The sequence below is a fragment of the Tursiops truncatus genome, chromosome 6, assembly GCF_011762595.2.
Source record: "Tursiops truncatus isolate mTurTru1 chromosome 6, mTurTru1.mat.Y, whole genome shotgun sequence".
NCBI lineage: Eukaryota > Metazoa > Chordata > Mammalia > Artiodactyla > Delphinidae > Tursiops > Tursiops truncatus.
In genome coordinates, this window is record NC_047039.1 from 107812280 (window position 1) to 107838352 (window position 26073).

At 56.8% G+C, this 26073-nt stretch overlaps 1 protein-coding gene across 2 annotated transcripts in view; it reads right to left on the reverse strand.

The window, feature by feature from the left end:
* EEIG1 (estrogen-induced osteoclastogenesis regulator 1) overlaps positions 1 to 26073 on the reverse strand; it is a 36080-nt gene that overhangs the window by 3373 nt on the left and 6634 nt on the right. The window contains exons 2-10 of one of the 2 annotated variants that reach the window (XM_033858682.2): positions 9106 to 9226; positions 8883 to 8912; positions 6138 to 6254; positions 4347 to 4393; positions 4036 to 4190; positions 1833 to 1937; positions 1549 to 1744; positions 963 to 1084; positions 798 to 867 (exon numbers count right to left, since the gene is read on the reverse strand). In XM_033858682.2, the coding sequence (XP_033714573.1) occupies positions 798 to 867; positions 963 to 1084; positions 1549 to 1744; positions 1833 to 1937; positions 4036 to 4190; positions 4347 to 4393; positions 6138 to 6254; positions 8883 to 8912; positions 9106 to 9226 (963 nt within the window). The remainder of the gene's footprint in view (positions 1 to 797; positions 868 to 962; positions 1085 to 1548; positions 1745 to 1832; positions 1938 to 4035; positions 4191 to 4346; positions 4394 to 6137; positions 6255 to 8882; positions 8913 to 9105; positions 9227 to 26073) is intronic. The other variant, XM_033858683.2, reaches the window with a different exon arrangement.

Consider the following 26073-nt stretch of genomic DNA (forward strand, 5'->3'; position numbering starts at 1 on the left):
GGCAGCTGAGGCGACCATGGAAAGATGGCAGTTGCAATATCAAGCCTCAGCCAGTAGGGGTCAGCAGAGCAGCACCAGAGGGCAGGTCTGGAGACCCTGCATGGCCCAGCAAAGACCCCTTGGAGATGGGGCCCACAGGAACCAGGGGAAAAGGCTTCAGCACAGCCCCGCAGGTGGGAATCTCTACCACTCATTCATTCATTCATTCATTCAGTGAGCCAGGCACACAGCAAGCATGCTGTAAGTGAACGATCATGAGAGGGCACTCTAAAACTGTAGAGTTCAAGTCCAAGTTTGACCCTGCCACCTCCTCGTCTCTGAACACCATGCAGCAGAAATCTGTGTTGCTCACTGCCGTAGCCCCGGCACCTAGGGATAGCTCAGTACCTGGTGTGTAGCTGGTGTGCAATAAATATTTGTTCAATAAATAAACGAGTCATCATCATCATTTTTTTAGGAGTTCCCAGATCCAGGAGGAAGGGAAAGAAAAGTAGAATCCAAAGTAAAGATGTATTAAGCCCCTGCTCTGTGCCAAGCCTTGTGCTAGGCACTTACCAAGCTTCCTCAGAACCCCCAAAACCAAACCCAGGGCCTTTGTCCCAGGTTTCCAGGTAAGGTGGTGTGGTCCACATCATTTGACAGATGGGAAACTGAGGCTCAGAGAGAAGTGACTGGTTCAAGGTCACACTGACAAGAGCTGGCATTCAAAGCTAGGTCAGTGGGCTGCAGAGGCCATATCCTCTCACCACTATGCCCCAGAGCCACACTTGTGACCCACCCAGAACCTTCAGCCCTACCTGTTGGCCAGCTGGATGCCACTCAGGGTGGTGGAGCCATCGCGGCTCACGAACAGCCGGAGGTTGCTGTCTGTGGGGACACAGGGAAGGGTGGGGGCTGAGCGGAGCGGCGCTGCCAGGGAGCCCCTGGGCATCGTCCCTGGCCCGCCGGCGCGGGCAGCTCACCCTCAGTGTTGCTGCCGTCCGTGAAGTCCTGGCTCTGCATGATCTTCTCCACGATGTCATCAGCGTCAATCCGCGTGTCATCCACCCAGGTCGGGTGGCTCTCCACGGAGTCCTTCTTCCTCCTGGGGCGGGGCGGGGCAGAGTCACGACAGTCAGGGCAGCAACAGGCACGACGACGACAGGACCAAGCACCCGCAGCACTCAGGATGCTCAAAGTGCACGTGAGAGCTGTTCCAGACTGTATTCATTTAACCCTCACGTCAAACCCTACGTGCAGATGCTGCCACGACCTGGCTTTACAGAGGAGGCCACGGAGGCCTTGAGACGTTAAGTACCAGCCTCTGAGAGGCTGCAGAGCAAGGGAGCAGGCGGGGACAGAGGGGACACTAAACCGCACGCAGCAACCGCTCACTGAGCATGCGTGCCAGGCCGGGGCGCCGCGCCTGTGAGCATCAGCTGGTTGAATAGCCACGCCCACACCACTGCGGCAGGGGCCCCCTTGTCCCCCTGTTACAGGTAGAGAAGCAGAGGCTCAGGGAGCCACCGGCGGGGTCTGCTCTCCAGGAGCACGTATGGTGAGACTTACCGAAACGAGCGGTCCGACAGATGTGGGGGCCGGGGTGGCCGCGGTGGCTTCTCGGGGGGCCGGTGCTCACGCTCGCTGCCCTCGGGACCCTCCACAGCTATGCTGAGGCCGCCCGAGGCGCTGCTGCTGGTGGACGTGTTCCGGCGATGCGTCAGGTCCGAGAGGCTGGAGGAGCGCGAGTGCTCGGTGCTGTAGCCTGGGGGGCGGTCGGGGACGCTGATTACGGGGAGCTGGGGGCCGGGGAAGATGGAAGGCCAAGGGCAAGGGGCCGGGCGGGCACTCACCAGAGATCTTGGACTGCTGGCTGGCGTAGCTGGAGTTGCGGGAGTGGCCGGAGTGGAACACCTCCTCGGGGCTGGAGAGGTTCTGGTCCGGCTCCTCTGGCACCCCTGGAAGCCGGGTAGGGGCAGGGGTTACCAGTGTGCCCGCCCTCGCCCTTGCTCCTCCTCTCACTGAGTGTGGGGGGGTGGGTGGGGGGTGGGGGGGGGTGGAGAGCACATTATGTATTTCCATTTGAGAGACTGAAAAGCTGAGGTCCAGGGAAGCAGCAACCTGCCCCGGGCTGCAGGTCACCACTCGAACCCCGGGTCATGCGTTCATTCCACAAATATCTGTTGGGGACATCCTCCACGCTGGGCGCTCTACCGGGTGCTGGGAACAGGAGATGTGGTGTCACAGGCACCAGTGGTGGGAAAGAAGAATGTTGAACAAAAATGACCCACGATTAACCACAACTGGCTAATGGCGCAGAGTAGGGAGCGTATGGGGGGGGGGGGGGTCTGACCCAGTCTGGAATCAGGGAAGGCTTCTCTGAGGAGGTGGCCTTAATGCGAAACCTTCAGGATGCGTGGAAGGGAGCAAGCCAGAAGGAAGCAGCATCAGGGGAAGGGCCTTCTAGACAGAGGGAACGGCATAAGCAAAGGCCCTGAGGCTTGAATGGGCTTGGGTCTGTGTAGCTGGAGTGGAGTGAATAAGGGGGTGCAGAAGGCGGGGAACACACTTTCAGGCAGTGACAGCAGGAGATTCCAGAGAACCAGGCGGGGTCTGCCCAGCGCTCCATGAGTAACCCCTCCCCCCACCCACAAAGGAAGCAAGGACTCATCCATCCTCTCTTTGGAGATGAGCACACCCAGGCCATAGGATGGACCCCAGGCCTGCCTGTGTCCCCACCCAAAGCCACATGGCTTTTCAAGTCAGCAGGTTCTCCGCATCTGAGGGGTTGCAGAAGAGGGAGAGCGAGAGGCAGAAAACCAGCTATAGAGGCCTGTGGGGGCTCAAATCCCACCCCCCGTGGGAGAGGCACCTCTTCTACCTTGCACAAAAGGCCCCACATTTGCTGGAGTGGCCTGGTCCCCAGATCTCTCCTCTGGGACCCCCACCCTGAAGCTGGAGAGAGCAATGGAGCTGGCGAGCCCCCATTCCTGCATGCAGCCCCCAGCTCTGGGCCACACTAGGCTGGGTGTGCAGGAAAAACGGGAGTGGAGGGAAGCTGGCCCTTGGGGTCAGAGGGTCCCTCACAGCTCCCATCCCCTGGGGGCAGAATCACCCAGCAAACAGGGCCTGAGGCCCTGTGCCCTAATTGCTCTTGCGGCACCAATCAGGGCCGCCGCGTGCCGCCTTGCTTACTGATCAGCTAAGGGGCAGTCCTCCTCCCAGCCCTGAGCTCACCCCCAGGGAAGGGGTGCAGAGGCCAAGGCTCATGCTCGGAGGCGCCTGCTTCACCCCGCACAGCACCCAGGGTTGGGGGGTGGTGCAGGCTGGAGCCTTCTCTCCTAGTATCACTTCCCCCTCTTAATTGCCACACTGATTCCTCTGGGGATTCAAGCTCATTTGCGTTTTTCATAATATTAGTAATAATGATAATTTAACAAAACACGTGCTGGGAAATAGAGGACACACTATGGGCCAGGCAAGGCGCGCACGTACGTTTGCTCAGTTCATCCCCAGAGCAACCCAAGATGTGATTGCTACTGCTGATCCCATTTTGCAGAGGAGGACGCTGAGACCTGGAGAGGCAAAACGGCCAGTCAAGGTCACGCAGCCAGTCGCAGAGCAGGAGCTCACAGGACATCCCTCTGCCAGGAACACTGCACACTACACCCCAGATTCAGCTCAAATGACACCCCTTCAGGGAGCTTTCCCCGGTCGTCCCCAGGCGGACACCTTCTGTGTCTCTCTGACACCTCTCGTCACAGCTGTAGGTGGACATGCATTTGACATATTTATTGTCTCATTGACACCCGTCTCTCCTGCTAGGCCAGGGACCCGGTTAGTCTCGGTCCAGGGCGCTGCTGTGGTCCTGGGGCCACGCACAGAGCCCAGATCACAGGAGGGGCTCAGACGCCTGCCTAATGGAAGCGTGGGTGGGTACACGCCATCCCACTAGCCTTCCCTTCTCAGCAAGCATCCCCCTTGGGACCTAGGGATATGGGGAGGTAAAAGCCTTCGGCCGTGGGAGGGGTAGGGAGGGCAGGTGAGGAACAGTACCTGAGCTGAGGATGGTGGGCCGCGCCTTGGGTGGCCGGGACCCTGTCAGGGAGTTGGTGCCACTGCCACCGCTGCTGGTCCCGCCACCCTTACACGTCAGCTGCAGGGAGGAATCCTGGCCTGGGATGGAGATGGACTTGGCAGTGGACGGCGGCCTTGGGAAGACAGATGGGTGTGACCGGAGTGCCCCACTTTGGGGTTGGAGAAGACAGGGGAACCCAAGAGCCTGGGGGAGGGGACAGTCCCTTGTCCCCCCTCCCCGTGTCCAGGACAGAGCCCCCACCACTCCGGCGCCCTGTACCAGCACTCACGTCTTGAAGCAGGGGTCTCCAGAGAGCAGGAACATTCCAATGGTGACCTGTGCAAAAGCCGGAGGAATCAGCCACGCCCCATCCACCCCCCCACCCAGGCGCCCGGCCTCCCTGTGGCCTCCCTGCTCTGGCTTCAGATGCGCTTGGACTCTGATCCTATCTCTGTCCCTTGCTGGCCCTGGCGAAGCCACCAAACTTCAGTGAAGCCCAGCTTCCTCGTGCAGAGGACAAAACTGATCCTAACGCCTACCTCGTGGAATAGTGGAGAGGATGCTGGGCACCTGGCCCGGGGTGAGTGAGGAGGGAATGTCAGCTACTGTCATTGCCAAACCACAAACAGACTGTGAGGCCCTCAAGGGAGGATCCGCAGACACTCTCTATCCTCTGCGCCCCTCGCAGCCCTCAGAGCAGGTGAGCAGGTGGGAGGGAAGCTCTCGATGCCTACGCGGTGGGGAGGGGTTCACAGATTCCAACACAGAGGGCAGGGGCTTGTGAAAGTTTGTTGAATAAAGTAAAGCAAGAAGCCATTAGAAATGTAACATCCACTCGGGCAAAGATTTTGGCAATGGTCTAAACAGGGCAAGGTTTGGGTCCCCAGATCTGGGCTGGGGCAGAGCGACAGGCAGAGGGGTGATGGGGTGGGAAAGAGGTGCTCAGATCACAGGGACACCTCTGACAAAAATGCTGACCACTGGGGTGAGGCTTTGTTTTTAATGGATTGTTTCATTTGGCCATGATAGCAACCCACAAAGTACGTGATGGCCCCAAGCTGTAGACGAGGGAACTGAGACTCAGACTCAGGGGAAGGGACTGCTCAAGGCCCTGCAGACAGGATGTGGGGGAGATGGCCTTGAACTGGAGGCCACCTGCCCCTGGGGCCTTGATCTGGCCTGAGGATGCACTGGGCCACTGGGGCAAGGCTGAAAGGGCTTGGCTCTCACAACAACTAGCCTGGACCTTTTCAGGTGCCTCTGGTTTCTTTGGCAAAAGGCCCAGGACGCCCCAGAGCCCTTGCCTGCCACCTCTTGCCCGGCTCTGCCAGGCATAACACGCTCCCGCTGGGCCAGCTCGCAGAGGTGTGGTTACAACAAGACTGTTTTCTCAGCCAGGTGGAAGGGTGTGGGGACGAGGAAGAGAGGCATGCTGGCAGTGGATGCCCAGATATCTCTGTCCCAAGAGGCCAAAGAGGCAGCTGCCTGGGGGGAGAGTGATGCCCCGGCTGGAAGCCTTCCCGTGGCTGGGCCCTCTGAGCAGCTGCCCGGCTCTGCCAGGTCTGGGGATGGCAGTCCATCTGCTCACTGATGCTCTGGGAGCTCAGGCTGCCTCATAACGTGTGGGCAGTGGTTAGGAGCTGGACCGCAGGCTCAAGTGGCAGCTCTGCTTGTGACCCAGGCGGATGATCTAACCTCTGCGTCTCAGCCCCCTGCGGTGCAAAACTGGGGCCAATAATAGATACCACACCCCACGGGGCTGTTGTCAGAAACCACGAGATAACGGGTGGTAAGCACTCAGCCACGATGAGCTCACCGCACGTGCTCACCAAGGCGTTAAAGAGACTATTGGGTCCCCCCCGACCCTGATTATGGATGGGGAAACTGAGGCCAGTGCCTGAGTCAGGCCTTCGATGGTGCTTTCCTGACCCCAGGGCCCACGTCTTTCCCAGTGTCTCTCACTGCCTGTCTGGGGTGAGAACCTGTATTCTTAACAACCGTTCAGGGGACTCTGACAAGGAGCACGTTTGCCCCCGCCCCTTGGTGGGAGGGGGTGGGTGGGGCAGCAGAGTCCTGGTACCTTGAGGATGGAGTTGTCCTGTCGGGTGTTCTTCGTGTCGTATCCCTCCAGCAGGCAGCAGCGCACTGTGGAGCCCGAGCCTGCAAACTCCGCCAGGTTCAAGTCGGCAAAGCCCAGCTGTGGGGACAGAGGAGAGGGTGGGAGGCTGAGGGGAGTGCGGGCGCGTGGCTGGCAGCCCAAGGGTTAGCTTGGCAAGGTGGGATGGGGAGGGGAGGCAGAGCCCTCGGGCCCGCCCCACGGCCCAGAATGACTGTTGCATAACCGGCACCCAAGGACAGAGGCCCGGGCTGGCGGCTCCAACGTGGCAAAGCCAGGAGCTCACATCCCTGAGCTGCACAAAGCACCCTTTGTGCCGTGTCCCAGCGTGCACCAGGGCAGCGCCCGAGATGAAAGGACATTGTTGTCTGTGACACAGACGCATTGTTCCCTGGGAAACAAGGCCGTGCTGTGGGAGCCACCAGGCCAGCGGACAGGAGGGGAGGGAAGGCCCGTGGGAACTTGGCGTTGGGCTGCAAGCGTGGAGGGCACTGCAGGGTGAGCAGGAGACCCTGGCGGGAGCTGGAGTGAGGGGCTGGTGGGAACTCCCAGCTGCTCCTGCAATGCAGAAGGGAGCAAGGGATGCGGAGGGAAGCGAGAAAGTGTGAGAACATGGTGTATGAGCTGAGAAGGCCTCCTGGGTGGAAGCCAAGTCTGCCAGACCTGGAGGTTGAGGTTGGAGGGATGCTGGGCTTGGCGACCTGGAAGACGAACCAAGCCAATCAGGGACATTTATTGAGCACCTGCTGCATGCAAGTCTCTACTGCAGAGCTTAGGGCGCATGCTTCAGACAAGGAAACTAAGGTTCAGAGCGGGGAAGTGACTTGCTCAGGGGCTCACACACCTTAACCGGCAGAGCCAGAGCTGACATTAGGCCTGATCAGCGTCAAGCCTCACCACCTTTCTGGGCCTCAGCTTCCTCCTCTGATTAAGGGGAGCTGAGCCTGTGGTGGAGGTTTGATTAAAGAACGGAAGGGAAGGGCCTGGCAGGTCTGACATGTGACATAGCAGGTGTGTGGGGGGAGGGGGAGGAGGTGGGACTTCCGGCTGTTGGCTGGCAGTCTCTTTCCTGGCTGTCCTTCACCCACATGCGTCAACAGGAGGAGAAATCTCCACTCCGGAAGCATCTTCCACAGCCCGGTTCTAGCCACCCTGCCCTCTGCTTCTGGAGAGGGCATCAGCGCCCCGGCCAAGGCGGAGTACAAGGCCTGGTCCACTGAGCTTCCTGGGCTCTGGTCGGTGGGAAGGAACACGCCCTGCGCAGCACCTCCCTCGGGCTCTCCACGCAGAGTGAGGTGAGGCAGAGGCATGTCCCCTCTGGACTGACTGAGCCCATCCCCTGCTGCCGGGCGCCTCCCCAGGCCGCAGAGGGTGGGCGAGAGTCCCCACGAGAAGGGGGCTTAGGGCAGAGCAGGCTGACTCAAAGCCAGAGGTAACCCTTCCAGAGCCGTCTTCCCCCACCTTCCCCAGTGGAAAAGGTTTTAATGCGTAGGCCTGAACTGTCTGTGGGCACAGGGGAAGCCCGGCAACCACACAGCTGTGCAACAGCGGGGCCTGGCCGAGCCCTCTTCACCCAGCCGAACGATGGGCCCCGCCGCTGTTAGACAGCAAAAGGAAATTTGTGATGACAGAAAAACATGCCCATGATGTATTGGTAAGTAAAAAACCAAGTTGCAGAATCTGTTCAGAACAAGTCCCTCTTGTGAATTTAAATATCATATCACCTGCATGTGTGCAAGTACACACATAGGGTGAGCCTTGTAGGATCCTCTAAGCCATATGCACACGTTTTATTCAAGGCTCTGGACATATATTTCATGCATTTTTTTTTTTTTTCTTAAAAGGTCTGGAGGGCTTCCCTGGTGGAGCAGTGGTTGAGAGTCCGCCTGCCGATGCAGGGGACGCGGGTTCGTGCCCCGGTCCGGGAAGATCCCACATGCCGCGGAGCAGCTGGGCCCGTGAGCCATGGCCGCTGAGCCTGCGCGTCCGGAGCCTGTGCTCCGCAACGGGAGAGGCCGCAACAGTGAGAGGCCCGCGTACCGCAAAAAAAAAAAAGGTCTGGAAAGACCCTAACAAATCAAAATGGTGGAGTCTGAGGAGGAGGCCTAGAGAGAACTAGGGTGGAAACCACCCTTTCACTCTGAAAACCTCTGTCCCATTTGTGCTGCAACAAACATCCACTGCCTTTATGTTAAGTGAAAAGACTATCAATAAAGATATTTCAAAAAAATAGGGACTTCCCTGGTGGTGTAGAGGTTAAGAATCCACCTGCCAATGAAGGGGACACGGGTTCGAGCCCCGGTCCGGGAAGATCACACATGCCGAGGAGCAACTAAGCCTGTGCACCACAACTACTGAGCCTGCCCTCTAGAGCCCATGAGCCACAGCTCCTGAGCCCGCGCGCCTACAGCCCGTGCTCCGCAACAAGAGAAGCCACCGCAACGAGAAGCCTGCGCACCGCAACGAAGAGTAGCCCCCGCTCACCGCAACTAAAGAATGCCCGCGTGCAGCAACGAAGACCCAACACAGCCAAAAATAAATTTAAAAAAAAAAAGATATTTCAAAAAAATAATACATCTCATGGAGGGCACGGCGTCTTCTGTTTGGGGCAAGAGACGCGGCTGGAGGTTAGTCTAGGAGCTTCTCTCATGCCTGTCCCATCCACCCATCCCGTCCCACCCCGCCGCCCCTTCACATGGCCCCGCTTACCTTGGAGTAAGCCTTCCCACCTTTCAGCTCCTGCATGGGAAACAGACAAAGGCAGCAGGATGACTAGGGGATCCCAGGGACCTCATGGGTCTCCCCAGTCCACCCCATCCCCCAATCTGACTCCCAGGGAAGGGGGACAAGAAAAGGGGTTGACTGACTCACTCAGGGCATGGGCCTAAAGCCAGCAGCCCAGTGGCCCTACCAGCGCCCCCTGGCCTCTCACCTTGCGCACCGACACACGGAAGATGCAGGGGTCCAGCAGGCCAGTGGCCGGGTTGGCACTCATCTTACACACGAAGGTGAACCTCTTCCGCCACCGCACACAGTTCTCTTGCACCTCCTCCCTGCAGGTCAGAGGGACAGTGAGTGCAAGGGTGCAGGGTCCACTTTAGGGACGTGAGGGCCCTGCTACCTTTGGGATGGGGAGGGAAACTCTCACTTTTCACTTTGTATCACAAAGTGACTGTATTTTCATAACAAGAATCTGCTTGTGTACGTGTTATAAAAAAAACAACAAAAACATTAAAATAAAAAATGAAAAAACACAAGGCGAGGGTGAGATCAGGCTGGGGGCAGCTGTCTGTTTCCAGCACTGCCTGTCCCACCCCCAACCTTGCTCTGGGGTCTCGGGTAGCTCCTTCGGCTGCCATTACCTCCCTCCAGCTGGACTGCCACTGGCCATCTCAAGTGAGCCTCACAACGGTGCTCCCAGGATGGACTCCCGGCCCTTTTTACAGATGAAGAAACTGAGGCTAGATAAACTGCCCAGTCCTGCCCAGCCAGGAAACAGCTGGCCCTCAGCCCAGTGCCGCCTGGCTCCAGAGCCCCCTTCTTCACCAGCAATAATAACAATGATAATAATAACAACAACAACAACAGCTAACGCTCATACGGTACTTCTGTGTGCCAGGCACCACCCAAAGCACTTCACAAAACCAGCTGCCACAGGAGCCTTCTCCAAGGCTGGCGATCCAAGGTCACGCACCGTCTGGGGCAGCTGCTACCCGTAGTCCAAGCCCACGTTCAAAGAAACCGGGAGCTCTAGGGCTAAGACCCCGGCCCGAGGCCCACCACTGGCAGAGCAGAACAGGGACTTGAACCCCGGCAGCCTGGCTCTGGTGCCACATGCTCAGCCCTCACCGCTGGGTCAGGGCAGGGTCGGGGAGGGGGTGCTGGCTTTCCAGCCCCTGGAGCGCCTCCTGGACCTGAGGAGCACGACCAAGCCCACCAATTCAGCACCCCCTCCCCCACTGGGGAGGCGCCCTGTGCCCTGGGGGTGAGTGGGAGCCAGTGCGAGCAGTCCACCGAGCCTCTCCAGCTGCCTCAGGGGCCGGTGGGCCCCGGGGGTGGCAGCGGCACATGGTGGAAATGAGCCCCCCTGCCACGGCAGGACGCGCTCAGGAAGGGAGGGGCAGGCGTACAAGACATGATCTCCAGCCTCATCCCACCTAACAGGAACAGCGAGTGGACAGCTGAGGAAGTGACCGCTCCACACCCTGGAGACCGGAGGGGCTCGGGTTAATGGCCAGACGGGGGCCGGTGGGCGGAGGGTCAGCACAGGTTGAGCATCTCCTGAACACGGGCTGGCCTGCTTCTCACGGCAACCCTGGAAGGAGACTCTGTGCCATCCCTTCTACAGCTGAGGGCACTGAGGCTCCCGGAGACCACCCAAGGTCACACCCCCAGGGATGGACGAAGCAGGATCTGAACTCAGGACGGTCCAACTGCAGAGTCAGAGCGCTCAGCCATCACCGTGGTTCACGGGTCAGGGGCTCGGGAAAGCCTGGCAGACAGAACCCCCTGGGGTTGTGGAGCCAGCAGCGCCCTGATCTGCACCCGAGGCGTCTACCCATGTCTCTGAGTCCCAAGTATGTGCCAGGTGCTGGATGCTGTGGTGGACTTGATTCACAGACTGACATCTGACAGTCACCCCACTGATGATTCAGTGTCACCAGGACAGGGTGGGGGAAGGGGTGAGTCAGGGAAGGTGACTGGCTGCAGGGAGGTGGCATTCAGGCTCAGACCCGAATGAAGAGGGGGGAGTAGCAAGCGGGGGAGACGGTTCCTAGCAGAGGGGATCGCATGAGTGAGGAACAAACATACTCTTGGTTTCTCAGCCGATGAAAGCGCCGGAGCCAAGCCTCTATGAGGAGCTCCCTCCTAGCCCCACAAGTCTTTGAGGATGGGACCAAGGCTTCCCCACATCCTGCCAGGGCTGTGACAAGAAGCAACAGGACTCCGTCGGGCAGACCTGGGCTCGCAGCCTCATGCTCACTGTGCAACTTGGGCTGGGGCCAATCACCAAAATGCTCTGACCTTGTTAGGAAGGTGAGCTCCAGCAACCCCCGCAGACTGGGGACAAACAGAAAAGGTCAGGGCTAGAGATGAGGGGGAGGAAGAGAGAGCTCCCAACCCGCCAGTGGACATGGGCAGGGACCCTCAAGAAGCAGGTGCCAAAGGAGGAGTGGGAACGCTGGGCTGGAGCATCATCTGACCCAGCCTCATTCATTCATTCAAATAATTGAGCACCAGTCGTGTGCCAGTCCCTGTTCTATGCACTGGGGCCACAGCAATGACTAGCTTACATTTTGCTGGGAGTGGGAAGGAAGAACGAAAACTACCTCTTTTGGCAGATGACTTAATCTTGTATGTAGAAAATCCTAAGGAATCCAGTAAAAAAACTATTAGAATACATGAGTTCAGCCAGGTTGCAATATACAAAAATCAGTTATTTCTACATACAGTACTAGTGAACATCCACAATGAAATGAAGAAAACAATTTCATTTACAATAGTATCAAAAAGAATAAATTTAACAAAAGAAGTACAAAACGTATACTCTGGAAAACTACAAACTACATTGCTGAAAGAAATTCAAGAAGATCTAAATAAATGGAAAGACATCCCACAGTCGTGGACTGAAATATTTAATATTGTTAAAATGATAATACTCCCGGGCTTCCCCGGTGGCGCAGTGGTTAAGAATCCGCCTGCCAATGCAGGGGACACGGGTTCGAGGCCCGGTCCGGGAAGATCCCACATGCCGCGGAGCAACTAAGCCCGTGAGTCCCAACTACCGAGCCTGCGCTCTAGAGCCCGCGAGCCACAGCTACTGAGCCCACGTGCTACAACGACTGAAGCCCACGCGCCTAGAGCCCGTGCTCCGCAACAAGAGAAGCCACCGCAATGAGAAGCCCATGCACAGCAACGAAGAACAGCCCCTGCTTGCTGCAACTAGAGAAAGCCTGCATGCAGCAACGAAGATCCAACACAGCCACAAAAAAAAAAAAAAAAAAGATGATAATACACCCAAATTGATCTAAAAATTCAATATGATCCCTATCAAAATCTCGGCTGGCTTCTCTGCAGAAAATTGACAAGTTGATCCTAAATCTTAGAAGTTCAAAGGACCAGAATAATCAAAACAATCTAGAGAAAGTAGAATATAATAAGGGATTCACATGTCTTGAATGCAGAACTTCTACAAAGCTACAATAATCAAGAAAGAGTGGTTCTGGCATAAGGATAGACACATAGATCAACAGAATAGAATTGAGAGTCCAGAAGTAAACCTTCACATTTATGGTCAGTTAATTTTCAACAAGGGTGCCAATGGGGGAAGGAACAGCCTTTTTAACAAACGTTGCTGGGACAGCTAGATATTCACGTGCAAAAGAATAAAGCAGGACTCATTTCTCATGCCGTATACAATAAGTAATTCATAAGCTTAAGAGCTGAAACTATTAAATTCTTAGAAGAAAACATAGGGGTAACTCTTCATGATCCGGTATTAGGCAACAGTTTCTTAGATATGACACCAAAAGTACAAGCAACAAAAGAAAAATATAGATATTTTGAACTTCATAAAAAATTTTAAATTTTGTGATTCAAAGAACACCATCAAAATAGTGAAGACGGGCTTCCCTGGTGGCGCGACACGGGTTTGTGCCCCGGTCCGGGAAGATCCCACATGCCGCGGAGCGGCTGGGACCGTGAGCCATGGCCGCTGAGCCTGCACGTCTGGAGCCTGTGCTGCGCAACGGGAGAGGCCACAGCAGCGAGAGGCCCGCGTACCGCAAAATAAATAAATAAATAAATAAATAAACAGTGAAGACAACCCACAGAATGAAAGAAAATATTTGCAAATCATATATATGAGACTTGTAGCTAGAATATATAGAGCACTTACAACTCAATAATAAAGACAAACAACCCAATTTAAAAATTGGTAAATGATCTGAACAGACATTTCTCCAAAAAAGATATATAAATGGCCCATAAGCACATGAGAAGATGCTCAACATCATTAACTATCAGGGAAACACAAATCAAAACTATATAACAAGTTACCACTTCACACCCACTAAAATGGCTATAATCAAGACAGATAATAAGTGTTGATGAGGATGGGGAGAAATTGGAACCCTCGCGCACTGCCGGTAGGAACGTAAACTGGTGCAGCTGCTTTGGAAAACAGTCTAGCAGTTCCTCAAGAGGTTAACCATAGAGTTACCATATGACTCAGCAATTCTACTCCCAGGTATATACCCAACAGAAATGAAGCATATGCCCACACAAAACCTTGTACACAAATGTACGCAGCAGCATTATTCATAACAGCCAAAAAGTGAAAGCAACCCAGATGTCCATCAACTGGTGAATGGATAAATAAAATGTGGTATATCCATACAATGGAATAGTATTCAGCCATCAAAAGAAACTGAGCACCTAAACATGCTACAATGTGAATTAACCTTGAAAACATTATGCTAAGTGAAAGAAGCCAGTCACAAAGAACTATACATTGTATGATTCCATTTCTATGAAATGCCCAGAATAGGCAAACCCATAAGAGACAGAAAGACTGATGATTGCCAGGGGATGGGGGAGCTGGGAAAAAATGGGAACGACTGCTAATGGGTATGGAGTTTCTTTTTGGGGTGATGAAAATGTCCTAAAATTGACTGTGGTGATGGTCACACAACTCTGTGAATATACTAAAAACTCCCAAACTGTACACTTTTTTAAAAAAAATTTATTTATTTATTTTTGTTGCGTCTTTGCTGCTGCACACGGGCTTTCTCTAGTTGCGGCGAGCGGGGACTACTCTTCGTCGCGGTGCACGGGCTTCTCATTGCAGTGGCTTCTCTTGTTGCGGAGCACGGGCTCTAGGCGCGTGGGCTTCAGTAGTTGTGGCGTGCAGGCTCAGTAGTTGTGGCTCGTGGGCTCTAGAGCGCAGGTTCAGTAGTTGTGGCGTACGGGCTTAGTTGCTCTGCGGCATGTGGGATCTTTCCGGACCAGGGCTTGAACTCATGTCCCCTGCTTTGGCAGGCGGATTCTTAACTACTGTGCCACCACGGAAGCCCCCAAATTGTACACTTTAAATGGGTGAATTGTGTGGTCTGTGAATTACGTCTTAATAAAGCTGTTACCAAAACGAAAACATGGTAGTTCAAATAAAGAGAGAAAAATGGAGAAAACAGAACAAGGAAGGTGGGTAGGGAGTACTGGATAGAGATGAGAAGGTGGGGGCTGCTACTTTGGGCAGGTGGTTAGGGAAAGCCCTTTGGCAGTGACGTCTGAGCAAGGTCTGGAGTGAAGTGAGGATGTGGGCTGAGCAAAGACTGGGGGAAGAGCTGTCCTGATGCACGAACAGCAAGTGCAAAGGCCCTGAGGTAGAAACAAGCTTGGCAAGTGGAGAAGCAGCATGGGGGCCAGCGGCTGAATGGGACTAGGGAGGGGAGCAGAGGGGACGAGGTTGTCGAGGGAACAGGGGTAGGTCATGCTGGACCATGGTGAGAACTTTGAATCTTCCTCTGACAGTGCGTCTGTCTCGCCATTATGGATTCCGGTTTTAGGCAGAGGCTGAAAGCAGCCCTGAGGAGGTGAATGGAAGGGTGAAACGAGCAGAATGCTTCCCAAGCAGCCGAAGGACCAAGCCTGAAAGCAGGGAAAGCTAGGGGCCGGCCAGGGCTCCCATGTGGACCCTCAGATCTCCGCCCACCCCCTCCACTTGCTCAAGCCAGCCAGGAGTTGGAAGCAGCTGCTGGAGCCTGAGGAGGAAGCTCACAGTGCTGGGCGTGTTGAAACACCCAGAAGAATTAGGATTAGTGTCTGGGAACAAAAGCCGATATCGAATTGTGGGCTCTCTCCCTTCCCCTTTGTGAGTCTGCCATGGGAACACCCGGCCAGGAAGCCTGCTTGACCGTGGTTCCTGCAGGCCTGGCCAGAGAAAGCCATGCGGAGCCCTCCCAGGCTCAGGTAACAGGCTGTTTCCTCTCCCGCTGTGGGAAGGTGGGCAAGGGCAGGGCTCACGGGATCAGCCCTGGGCCTCCCTCATGTTTCCACAGGGCTCTAAACACACGCTCTTAAATGCCACCACTCCCATGGGAAGAAGCTCAGAGCCTCGCCCTGGCCCACCCAGGAGGTCACAGCAAGGATAAAAACAAACACCCCAGCAGTGGCCATTCCCTGTGGGCCTACTGTGTGCTGCCTGGAACTCCTGAATGCTGCAGGTTGGGTGTTATCATGGCCCACTTTACAGATGAGGAAAATGAGGCTCAGAAAGGCCGAGAAACTCACTCACAGCTACAGGGTGGTGAGGAGAAGAGGCCGGTCTTGACTCCAGGCCCATCTGTGTCCAGAGCCAGAGATGGCACAGCCAGGACTCAGCCCTGCAGCCGCCTCCAGAGCCCTCTGAAGAGAGGGAGCTGGGCACCCTCAGTCAGGTGGTATAGGGTCTCAGGCACAGGGCAGGGCTAATGGGGGGAGATGAAAGATGAGCACAGGCTCAGGGGTCGGGGTGAGGGGGCATTCATTAAAAAAAGACAGAAATTAAGATGCCAAGCAGGGGACCACGAGCCCCAGGGGGGAGCTTGCCAGGCCAGGTTTGAGGGAATCTCAGGGGATGGATTCATTCAAAAACCTTTTACTAAGCACTTATTAGGTGCCAGGTACTATTGAAGGCCCTAGGGACATAAATAGTGAACAAAACAGAAATTCCTGCCTTCAAGGGGCTTATAGTCTGGCAGCAGGAAGGAGACAGACAAAATAAAGCAAAAACACAAGATGGTGGTAAGTGCTATGGAGGAAAAAGGAACAGGGAAGGAGGCAGGCAGTGCCTGGGTTGGGGGTGCTTGAGGGAAAGACGGCCAGGGAAGGTGTTAATGGGAAGGTGACATCTGAGCAAAGAGCCGAAGGGGGTGAGAGAGTGACCCACACAGACGCCTGGGGGAAGAGCAGTCCCGGCATGAGGAACAGTCAGTGCAAAGGCCCTGAGGTGGGAATATGCCCGACATGTTTAAGAAGGCACGAGGAGAGGCTTAGGAGGGGCTTCCCTGGTGGCGCAGTCATTAAGAATCCGCCTGCCAACGCAGGGTTCGAGCCCTGGTCCGGGAAGATCCCACATGCCGCGGGGCAACTAAGCCCGTGCACCACGACTACTGAGCCTACGGTCTAGAGCTCACGAGCCACAACTACTGAGCCCGCGCGCCACAACTACCGAAGTCTGTGCGCCTAGAGCCCGTGCTCCGCAACAAGAGAAGCCACCGCAATGAAAAGCCCGCACGCCACAACAAAGAATAGCCCCTGCTCACCGCAACTAGAGAAAGCCCGCGCGCAGCAACGAAGACCCAAAGCGGCCAAAAATATATATAAATAAATAAATTTGCTAAAAAAAGAAGGCACGAGGAGGCTAGAGGCCAAAAAGCCACCCCAGGAACAGCAAAGGCCCACTGCAGCGCTGCCAAGAGCCCTGAAGGGTGACCGGGATCCTGAGAGCTGAGCACCGCTTGGCACCAGCCATGACCTCGACGGACTGTGGCCCCGGGGGCAGGGACAGGGTCTGTGTGGGAAACGTGGGTCTCTGCGTACATTCCCCAACTCCCCAGGTGCAGTGAGCCAGAAAGAGGAAGAGCGTGAAAAAATTACAACGAATGAGCATCTCTGACGAAACATAAAGAAGATGCTCATTAAGAACACACAGGACTGTGCATCCGCCCCCCACCCCAACCCCCGCTTGCCCTGCTAATGTGGCTCAGGATGCGCTGAGAACTGAAATGTAAAGATGATGGCACCAAGCCCAAAGAGGACACCGTCCAGAGCCCTGGACTCGGGGCTCCCAAGCCGAGCGGCTTGCTCCACCTGCAAAGGGGCAGGAGGAGACAATGGCTGAAGGAAGGAGGGAGCTCGGAGCGGGTCTGGCTAAGGTAGGGTGAAGAACCGTTCGCAGGGCCACTGTCTTTGTGTCTGTCCAAGAACTGTTTCTGTAATTGAACGTGAAATTGAAAAATGAGAAAAGGGTGTGAGGTTAGAAGAGCTGGTCAAAAGCAAAGGGATTTGAATGCCCATCTGCCTGATTCAAGGCCTGGGCCCACACTCACCCTCCCGGCAGGACCGGGCGCCCCTTGGTAAGAGATGAAGATGGCCTCCCTAGCCTGGGGTTTCAGGGCTTGAGTCCCCAGCTCCATGCTGCCAGGGATAGGTAATTACAGAGACTGGGTTTTCAGGGGAGTTTCGTTTTTAGCTTTAAGATACACAATTAGATGTCCAAATCCCAGAGAGGCAGGGCGAGCCCTCTCCACCCACCACAGCCCGCTGGCAGAATTTGGCTCTTTCTGGGTTGTCCTGAAATAGAGCAGAGCATCCTACCAGGCTGGTGTCTCCCTCGGAGCTCCCCTGGCCCCAGATCCCGACCAGGGCCTCTGTGATGCATCCACAAAGCCTCACTGTGGACGCCGGCTCGGTGCCAGGCCCACGTGGGTGTGGGGACACAACGGGAGCAGACCTCCTCAGGAGCCCCCGGCTGAGTGGGGAGACAGACTCACACAAAAAGCAACTGACAACTGCCGCCAGCCTCCAAGGAAGTGGAAGGGGCTGCGAGGAAGCGGAACAGACTGGGGGCCTGACTTGGTCGGGGCAGTGACGCCATGGCTGGGACCTCTAGGCTGCGGTTGGCTGGGTGAAGACGCGGGGAGATGGCCCGGGTGGTGGGAAGACCCAGAAGGAAGGAGGTGGCTCTCAGGAAGAGGCAAGAGAAGGCCGGGGGGAGGGGGGTAATCAGGCAGGTGAGGGTAGGGCTGCATGAGTGACCCGGAGGCCCACCACCGGGAGCCTGGACTTCATCTGTGAAAGGGTGACACTGCCCACCGCGTGGGGCTGTCGCATGACCCTGCGGTGCCGTGTCCAGCTCCTTTCTCCACTGCTCACCCAGAGAGGCAATGTAAAGAATTCTACCGGCACGATGGGTGTGTAGTAGACACATCTTTCTAGCACCTGCCCTACCATGTGTCAGTGACTCACAAAGGCAGCTGGCCGCCGTCGGGGCCCCACACAGATGGCACCTATCTGCCACCACTGCCTCCCCACAGCTCAAGACAGAGCTGCACAGAGCGGGACCCTCGCTCTAGAACACTCGCTCCTGCCTCCCAGGTTCATCTTTAATTAATCAACAGTAAAACCCAGTCCTGTTCATTGAGCTTGTTCTACAGGACATGTGTTTTATAGACATGAGCAACTACCACAATCCTAGGAGGTATGTGCCATTATCATTCCCATTTTACAGATGAAGAAACTGAGGTCCAGAGAAGGGCAGAACAAGCCCAAGCAAGGTTGGACAGAACAATAGGGCTGGATGCTGACCCAAGGCCACACCTTCGCCTCTTCCCCATGTTGGTTCCCTTCAGAAGCAGGAAGGTAAGTGGACACCTGGGAGGAGGGAATGCTTCTTCTCAGGGCCCCAACAACTCAAGATGCCTCAAAGGCTGTGAAGAGCAGCAGACCAGGTTGAAGTGAGCCACCATCCTCGGCCTCTCAGATGGGGAAGTTTGGGACTCCCAGCAAAAGGCCACCCCAGCGTCCGGGTTCCATGGTTCCCCGAGGGTGGCTCACTGCCACATCCCTATCACCTGGCCCAGACCAGCCTCACTGCCCAGGAAATGCAGCAAGATCTCAGAGCTTTAGCACCCCCCAGTCTCCATCACGCAGGCGATGAGGGGTCAATTCCATGAGAGCCACCTCCTGGCCACAGGCTGCCCACGGCCCACAGGGTCCTCACAGACAGGGACCATCTGGGGCCCCTCTCCAGAGTCGGAGTGAAGGCACAGCCAGCAGTGGTCTCAGAGCAGGAAGTTGAGAGAAGGGAAACCGGGCTATCAGTGGGGAGCCACGGAAGGGCTCCAGCCTGACCCACCCTCAGCCCCTCACCTCCCCAGCAGCCTGGCTGCAAGTACTCATCTGCACACCTGTCTGGTCACCACCGTACACCCAGCACAGAGCTTGCCTGGCAGGGGGCAGCTCAACTGTGGCCACTACCTACGGGTGGGGGTGGTGAGGCCTGGGAGGACAGAGCTTCTCAGCCTCAAGTCAACACTGAAAATTCCATGGCTTGTCACAAATGGAGATTCCCAGGCCCTGCCAGAACTAGACTCCGTTATGGCAGGGTTTCCCAACCCCGGCACTACTGACATTTTAAGCCATTCTGGACTTTATGGGGGGTGTCCTGTGCATTACGGGATGTTTGGCAGCATCCTGCCAGTAGCACAACTCCAGCTGTGACAACCCAAAATGTCTCCAGATATTGCCAGCTGTCCGGGGGCAAAGTCACCCCTGGTTGAGAACCACTGCTGCAGGCCTTGGACCGGACTTTTTAAACAAGCTCCCAGGTGATTCTGAGGCAGGAGCTGGGCACCTGGCTAAGCGAGGGCATATCCATGAGCACTGAGTAGGACCCCAGGGACTCCCAGCCCCACTGCCCTCCTGTGTTCCTGAAAGGGCTGGTCCCCGGATTCCTCCCCTTCTGCCCCCATGATGAGAGATAACCAGGGCAAGGCTCCATCGCACGAATCCCTCCCCGCTGGGCCGGCGGTCACAACATCCAGCCTGCACCTCCTCAGCCACACCCGCTCCATGATCTCCCTGACCTTGGTCCTTGGCCGGGTCCCTGGAAGAACGTGCAGTCACAGTGATGCAGTCACAGTGAAGCAATCAAAGTTCCCGGCTGATGAAACCCAGCCCAGCCTGGGAAAGGCGAGAGTCTAATAAGGAAACAATTTAAATTGACAACATCTGCCTGTGCTTCCCTGAAGAGAAGAGAGTACAGCCGCCTGGGGAGGGGCCCACCCCGGGGACCAGGCAAGGCATCTGTCCAGGGGCTGCAGGGCGGTAGAGCCTCCATTCCAGTGACGTGGCCAACGTGGCCGCCCAGCAGCATCTGGCCCCTGCCAGGAACTCAGGGCTGCACGCAGGGGAAGCAGCTTGTTGCAGTTCTGACACAGCCAGCCCCTCCTCCTGTGACACGACGAGGCAGCAAGAAGTTCCTAGAAGTCAAGCCACTCGGGCTTGGTGGAGGGGCATCAGTGTTAGGAGTGAGGACTCTGGAGTCAGAGGCACCTGCATTCCACTCCTGCTACTCACCAGCCCGGTAACCTGGAACTACATCAAATAACCCAAAGTGGGCAGACGCTGGCTTCCCCATTTTACAGACACAGGCACGCTGCCTCCCTGGCTCTGCCTTCGCAGAGGTGCCTGCACCCAGAGGCAGGCTCTGCAGGCAGCTCGAGCTTCCCTATCACTCAGGCGAACGTGTGGGCATGCTATTCTCAACTGAGGCACACAGCCCAAGAGGAGGGCAGGCCATCGAAAGGAATCCGGAATGAACTGCTGGCTTTGACCAAGTGCTGGTCCAAACCCAGGCACCTGGGCGAAGGTGCCCCATCACCAAATGTGGCCCAGCCTGGCTCCTGTTTCCCGGGCCCCCTTCTGTGCGCCAGGTGCTGCGCAAGCACGCGCCCTCCGCAGACACGGTCAGCACCCACGTCGCAGATGAGCAGATGGACACTCAGGGAGTCCGCAGGTCACTCAAGAGGTGAGGGGTGAACTGCACCTCCAAGCCCTACCTCAGGAGCCCACCGCCCACCCCCGCCCTGCAGGACCGCTGGGAAGATGCTCTAAGATAGAAAAGCTGTTCTCAGGGGACAGCAGCAGCCGTCAGTGTCCCTGCGCCTTGTGGGCTGAACCTTCACGAGTCTCAATACCAGGGAAGAGGCGGCCTTGAGACCAGTCTTGTCCTAAAGGAGGGGTGGTCATGAGGTCAAAGTGTACGGTCAGTGGGGCATGGCACTGGGCCAAACTCGTCAAGACCTGCTGGTGTTGGGGACCAAGCCTGGTCAATCCAGGGTCGAAGGGAGAGTGGGGAAATGTTCCTATAAAAGTCCATAAGGTCAGCTTCCTGCCTCCTGAGCATTTCCTACTTATCGGGCACTGAACTGAGAGCTCTCCCTGCCTGACCTCCTGGAGTCCACACCCCAAGCCTGGGAGGTAGCTACCATCATCCCCACATCGCAGGCAGGGAAACTGAGATTCAGAGCACAGAAGCCACCGACCCCAGGTCTGGCTGGGAGAGGGCCGTGATCTGATCTGAACCCATAGCTGTCTGACCTCAGAATCTTAAACTGGGCCCAGGCCCTAGAAATTCAAAGCAAGAAGCCGCAGCTGGGCTATAGTAGCTACGTTCCCTCCTCCGTTCCAGAACCCACGACTGTAAAACACGGAACTGTGGGGTTGGCTGTGCACAGGGAGTTTCCCTTCCTGAGCCCCTGAGATCCCCAGCGGGACCACTCACTCACAACGCAAGGGTAAGATAGGCTGGGGACCAAGGCCAGGATCTGCCACTCACTGGACAGGACCTCTCTGGGCCTCAGTCACTGCCCTGCCCTGTCTCACGGGTTTGCTAAAAGGCCTAATGAGAGAACAGGGCCTGGCACATACCCAGAGGACACTCACACTGAAAGGGGGACATGGCCGCTACCATCGAAAGTAACTCTGAGATAGACGGTCCAGCAGGAAGCCAGGGCCCTGATGCAGGTCCCACTTCCCCACCCCAGGACCATGGATCAGGACATTTCCCCAGACCTTGAACCTGGCTGGGACGTCCTGGGAGGTGGACGGGCAGGTAGCCCAGGCATACTCAGGCCGCTCCTGGCTGACTCACGCCTGGGTGGTGTTTGAATCACCCAAGGGAGGGAAGAAACAGGAGGGAGGTATCCCCATCCCCGGAGCCCAGTTCCTTGAATAGCTGGACTCAAGTGAGTCACAGGGATGTCCCTGTCCTCTGAACCCCTACCCAACCCCATAGCCTTTCCCGAAAGCACCCTCCCCACAGCGATTGCAGACAAATTACTTCCTCTTCTGGACATGGGTCTTATTAATGGTGAAAATGAAAGGAGGCTTCCATGTCCCAGAGCGCAGGGGTCCTGGAGGCAGGGCCTTTGTTTCACTCACTGCTGCTTCCCATGTCCTAAGGATGGCACCTGGTACATGGGAGGTGCTCAGTAAGCCTCTGATGACTAAATTAGTGATATTCACAGCACTGCTCCCAATAAGGGCCACCCTAGACCTTCTTGCACTGATATTTCCACCTCTAGGAAAGGGGCCTCCAGCTGTGGTCAGGTCACGTTCTCCAGCCCTCTGTAGTCACTGAGGGGTCAGAGGTCATCACCATCTCTGGATCTGCCCCCACGTGTTCCCACTGCTCCACACCGCATTCCCCACGGCTCCCTGGACTTCTGAGGTGACCGAGGAATAATCAGGGACCACTCAGCCAGAGTCACGTCTCCTCAGAAAACCAGCACAGACTAAGACCTGCTTTGCTGGCCATCTTCAGCAGCTCTCTGAGATTCCAACCACAAGACAAAGGGCTCGGGGTCAGGTGGAACCAGGAGGCCCTGACTCACCCATCTCCACCTCCTGCCCAGACAGCTGATTCTCCTGCAGACTCATGGACTGACCCTGGGCTAATCGCTGCCCCTGCCATTCACTTGGTCCACACACATTAACTGAGCACCTACTACGAGCCAGGCCTGAGTGGGACACTGGGAAACAAACCTGGGCCTTGGTCTTGTCTGCATCCAAAAGGGGCATGGCCATTCTCACCCAGGTCCATGTGATTCCTCTTTAGCCGACAGGAAACCCTTAGGAGGTGCTGGAGCCCTGGGTCAGGCCTTCTGTCGCATTCAGGGAGAGTACCCAGTCAAAGGCCCATCCCCAAAGACAGCGGTCAGGGCCAGAGCAGGCAGGAGTGGCTGATGCCTCCCCTCCCGCACCGTGCTCAGCACTTCTTGGAGAGCTGACGTGTCTAATGGTCTCCCCTGGCTCATGGGCCCAAGGTCAGGGGCCATGGCTGTCTCGGCCAATGCTGGACCCAGTGCCCAGTGCAGGACCAGGGCAGCAGCCTGGCTCGAATCACAAATGTTTGCTGAATGGGTGAAACACAGGAAGAGAGAAGAGAAACAATTAAGGGGAGAGCAGGAGGAAGGTGAACCTTTCCTTCCTGCTCCCACCCCTGGATCCTCTCCAATGATTGCCCTGCATTAATACCAACCACTGCCAGCCTTTCCTGAGCACTTACTCTGTGCCGGGGGCTATGCTGGGTACCTAACGGGGGCGTGGGGGCAGGGGGGTGGTAACCCACTTAATCCAAGCACCAAGAAGGAGCTTATCACCCCATTTCACAGAAGAGGAAAGCGAGGCTCAGAGAGATCCGGTGGTCTGGCAGCCTTGGGAGCCTGCCCTCCTTCTGAACCGCCAAGCCCCACACCCAGCAGCCCCTGCCAGGGTTTGCAAGAGGCAGAAGGAAAATCCCCAGCCAGAGAAGACTGCCGGCAACTGCTGAGTTAAGGTTCATAAGTGATGCTTATTGGGTAGCGACGGTTCAGGCTGCCCTGCCAGAAAGACCCTGGAGAGACCTGAGGACCTCCTCCAGTCTCAGGTGCCCAGCACGACCAAAGGTGTGGGTGTCTCAAGGCCTTTCTCACACAGACACGTGCGCACGTCAGTGCTCGGCTGGCTGGCTCTCAGAGCAGTCCTGTGTAACCAGCCTCCTAGAAGCAGGACTTTACAGGTCCCAGAAGTCCTCTCCAGACATGACTGCCACCCCAATAAAGACAACATCATCCTGACTCGTATCAGGATTTTTTTTTTTAATCAGAATGCTTTTGAACTTCATATAAACGGCACCGCACAGCATGCTCTTGTGTCTGGCTTCCTTCCCTCGAGGTTGTTTGTGACACTGTCCTTGTCGTGAGTAGCAACGGCTGCTGCGTAGCAGGCTCGAGTTTTGTTTTTAATCATTCCATGATGACAGAGGTGGGAAACCGCTCCTCTCAGCTGACAGCCACCTCCCCTCCTACAATGTGGAGTCCCAAGTGGTCAACCCCATGGCTGCCCTTGGGGGTTCTAAAATACAACTCTGACTCTGATTCACACCCTTCTGTGGATCCCTGGTCAGAGAAGTCCCAGCCCCTCCCTGTGGCCTCCCCCGACCCCGAGCCCCCAGGCCACGAGCTCTTCCCTGCTCAGCACTCTTGCCCTTGCCTCCCTCTGCCCTGTGCTGCTCTTCTCTCCCCTCTCCCCCAACCTAATCACCTACTGTCCCTGGGACGGAGCCCAGCATCCATTCCTGGGCGCGGCACTGCAGGGCAGGGCACTGCGGGGCGGGGCTGGAACCCCGGGAAGCTGCACGGGGGCGGGGGGGGGTGCCCACACACAGAAGGTGCGCAGGAACTTGTCCCTGAGGGACTGGGGGTTGGGGAGCCGCAGGTGTGCTGCCTCTGTGGGTCTGCAGAGAGTCCAGCACTCGCTCAGAGGAAGTGGTGGGAAGTAAGGGCGCCTTGCGTGCAAAAAGGGCGCAGACTTCTGCCTTCCCCAGCGCCCTCCCCAGCAGGTTTAGTCTGGTTTCAGCTGCCGGGTGCAGGGCCCTGTGCGAGCAGGTTGCCCTGATCTAGGGAGCCCTCCCGCCTCCACGTAGGAACCTGCACCCCATTTGATGGAGGAGCAAGCCCAGGCTGAGAGGACAAGGCTGTTGGCCATGGTCACAGAGCCAGTGAGTAGCAGCCGAGGTGCCTCCCAGGGCAGGCACCAGCCCCCGCCCCGCCCCATCCCCCTAGGAGCATCCCCACTCCACACACAGGGTCCACCTGACACAACCCATCGGTGCGGCCAGCTGCCTCTCAATCGCAGCCTCTGAGCCCAAGGCAGTGCCCAGCTGCATGGTAGGCAGGCGAGGGCTGCTCCTGACACGCGCTGATACCTCCCGCACCAGGGTGGGGAGGGGCTGGGCCCAAGCAACTGGTGGTGACTGGCACTTGGTCCGGCACCATCAGCGCCCACACTGGTTCAGGGCCAAGGGAGAAAAGTTCCAGCCCTGCGCCAGCGCCAACCCTCAGCAGGAAGCCCCAGGAGCGTGATGCAACAGAGGCCACTCCGTGCTAAGACGCTTGGCCCACAGAGGTGTACAAGGCCAAAAGAGGCCAGGGAAGGCCTCCCAGAGGAGGTGGCTCTCAGGCCGAGCAGGAGGTCAGCCAGGTGAAGAAGCGGGGGAAGGGAGCTTGAGGACAAGGCAACTGCAGAAGCAAACAACTAGAAAAGTAAGGTGTGGTAAAAGTCAGGGAGCACCAGGGGCCTGCCGCCCACCGAGGGCCCCTGGCTTTCTCCCCTGCTCCCCCGTCCCCCAGCAGTCTGCCCTCTGCCTCACGTGGGGGGGCGGTCTTCCGCCTGCCAGAGTGGGTCCTAGAACTGGCTGTGCAGAGGGCTCCTTCCCGCAGGCAGAAGCCCCCTACACCCTAGTCCCACCCCACCCCGGGAGCACTCCAGCTCTCACTGGCTCGGAGCCAAGCGCCCCAAGACAGGGCAGGTTCAAGCCAACAGAGACAAGAAAGTGCACAGGCCCCACTGGGGACCCTGAGCTCCAGCGTGACGCCCAGCTCCTTAGACACTAGGTGTGCTCCTCACCTGCTTCCCACCCCTCCGGAAGTAGCCTCTCCCCACAGCACCCCTAGAATCATGAGACAGAGACAGCACCCCAGTCAGTCCTGGCCCACAGGGAAGTTCCAGCTGCCACAGAAGGGCAACTGAGGTGCGCCATCCAGCCCACCACCCTGACTCAGCCAGGGATGGAAGGATGGGCGGCAGCACATCCAGTGCCTCGACCACGTGCCAGGAGCCGAGCTAGACGTTTGACAGGCATTATCTCACTTGGTCCTCCCCAGAACACTGCGAGGCAGACTCCAGCAGCCCCTGAGGCTTAGAGACTGAGCCCCTTGCCCAAGGTCAAACAGGTGACAAGAGGCAGAGGACGGGAATGTCCTCCCCAGGCCTGTGCAGGGCAAGCCACCAGCCTGACCAAAGAGGCAGCACG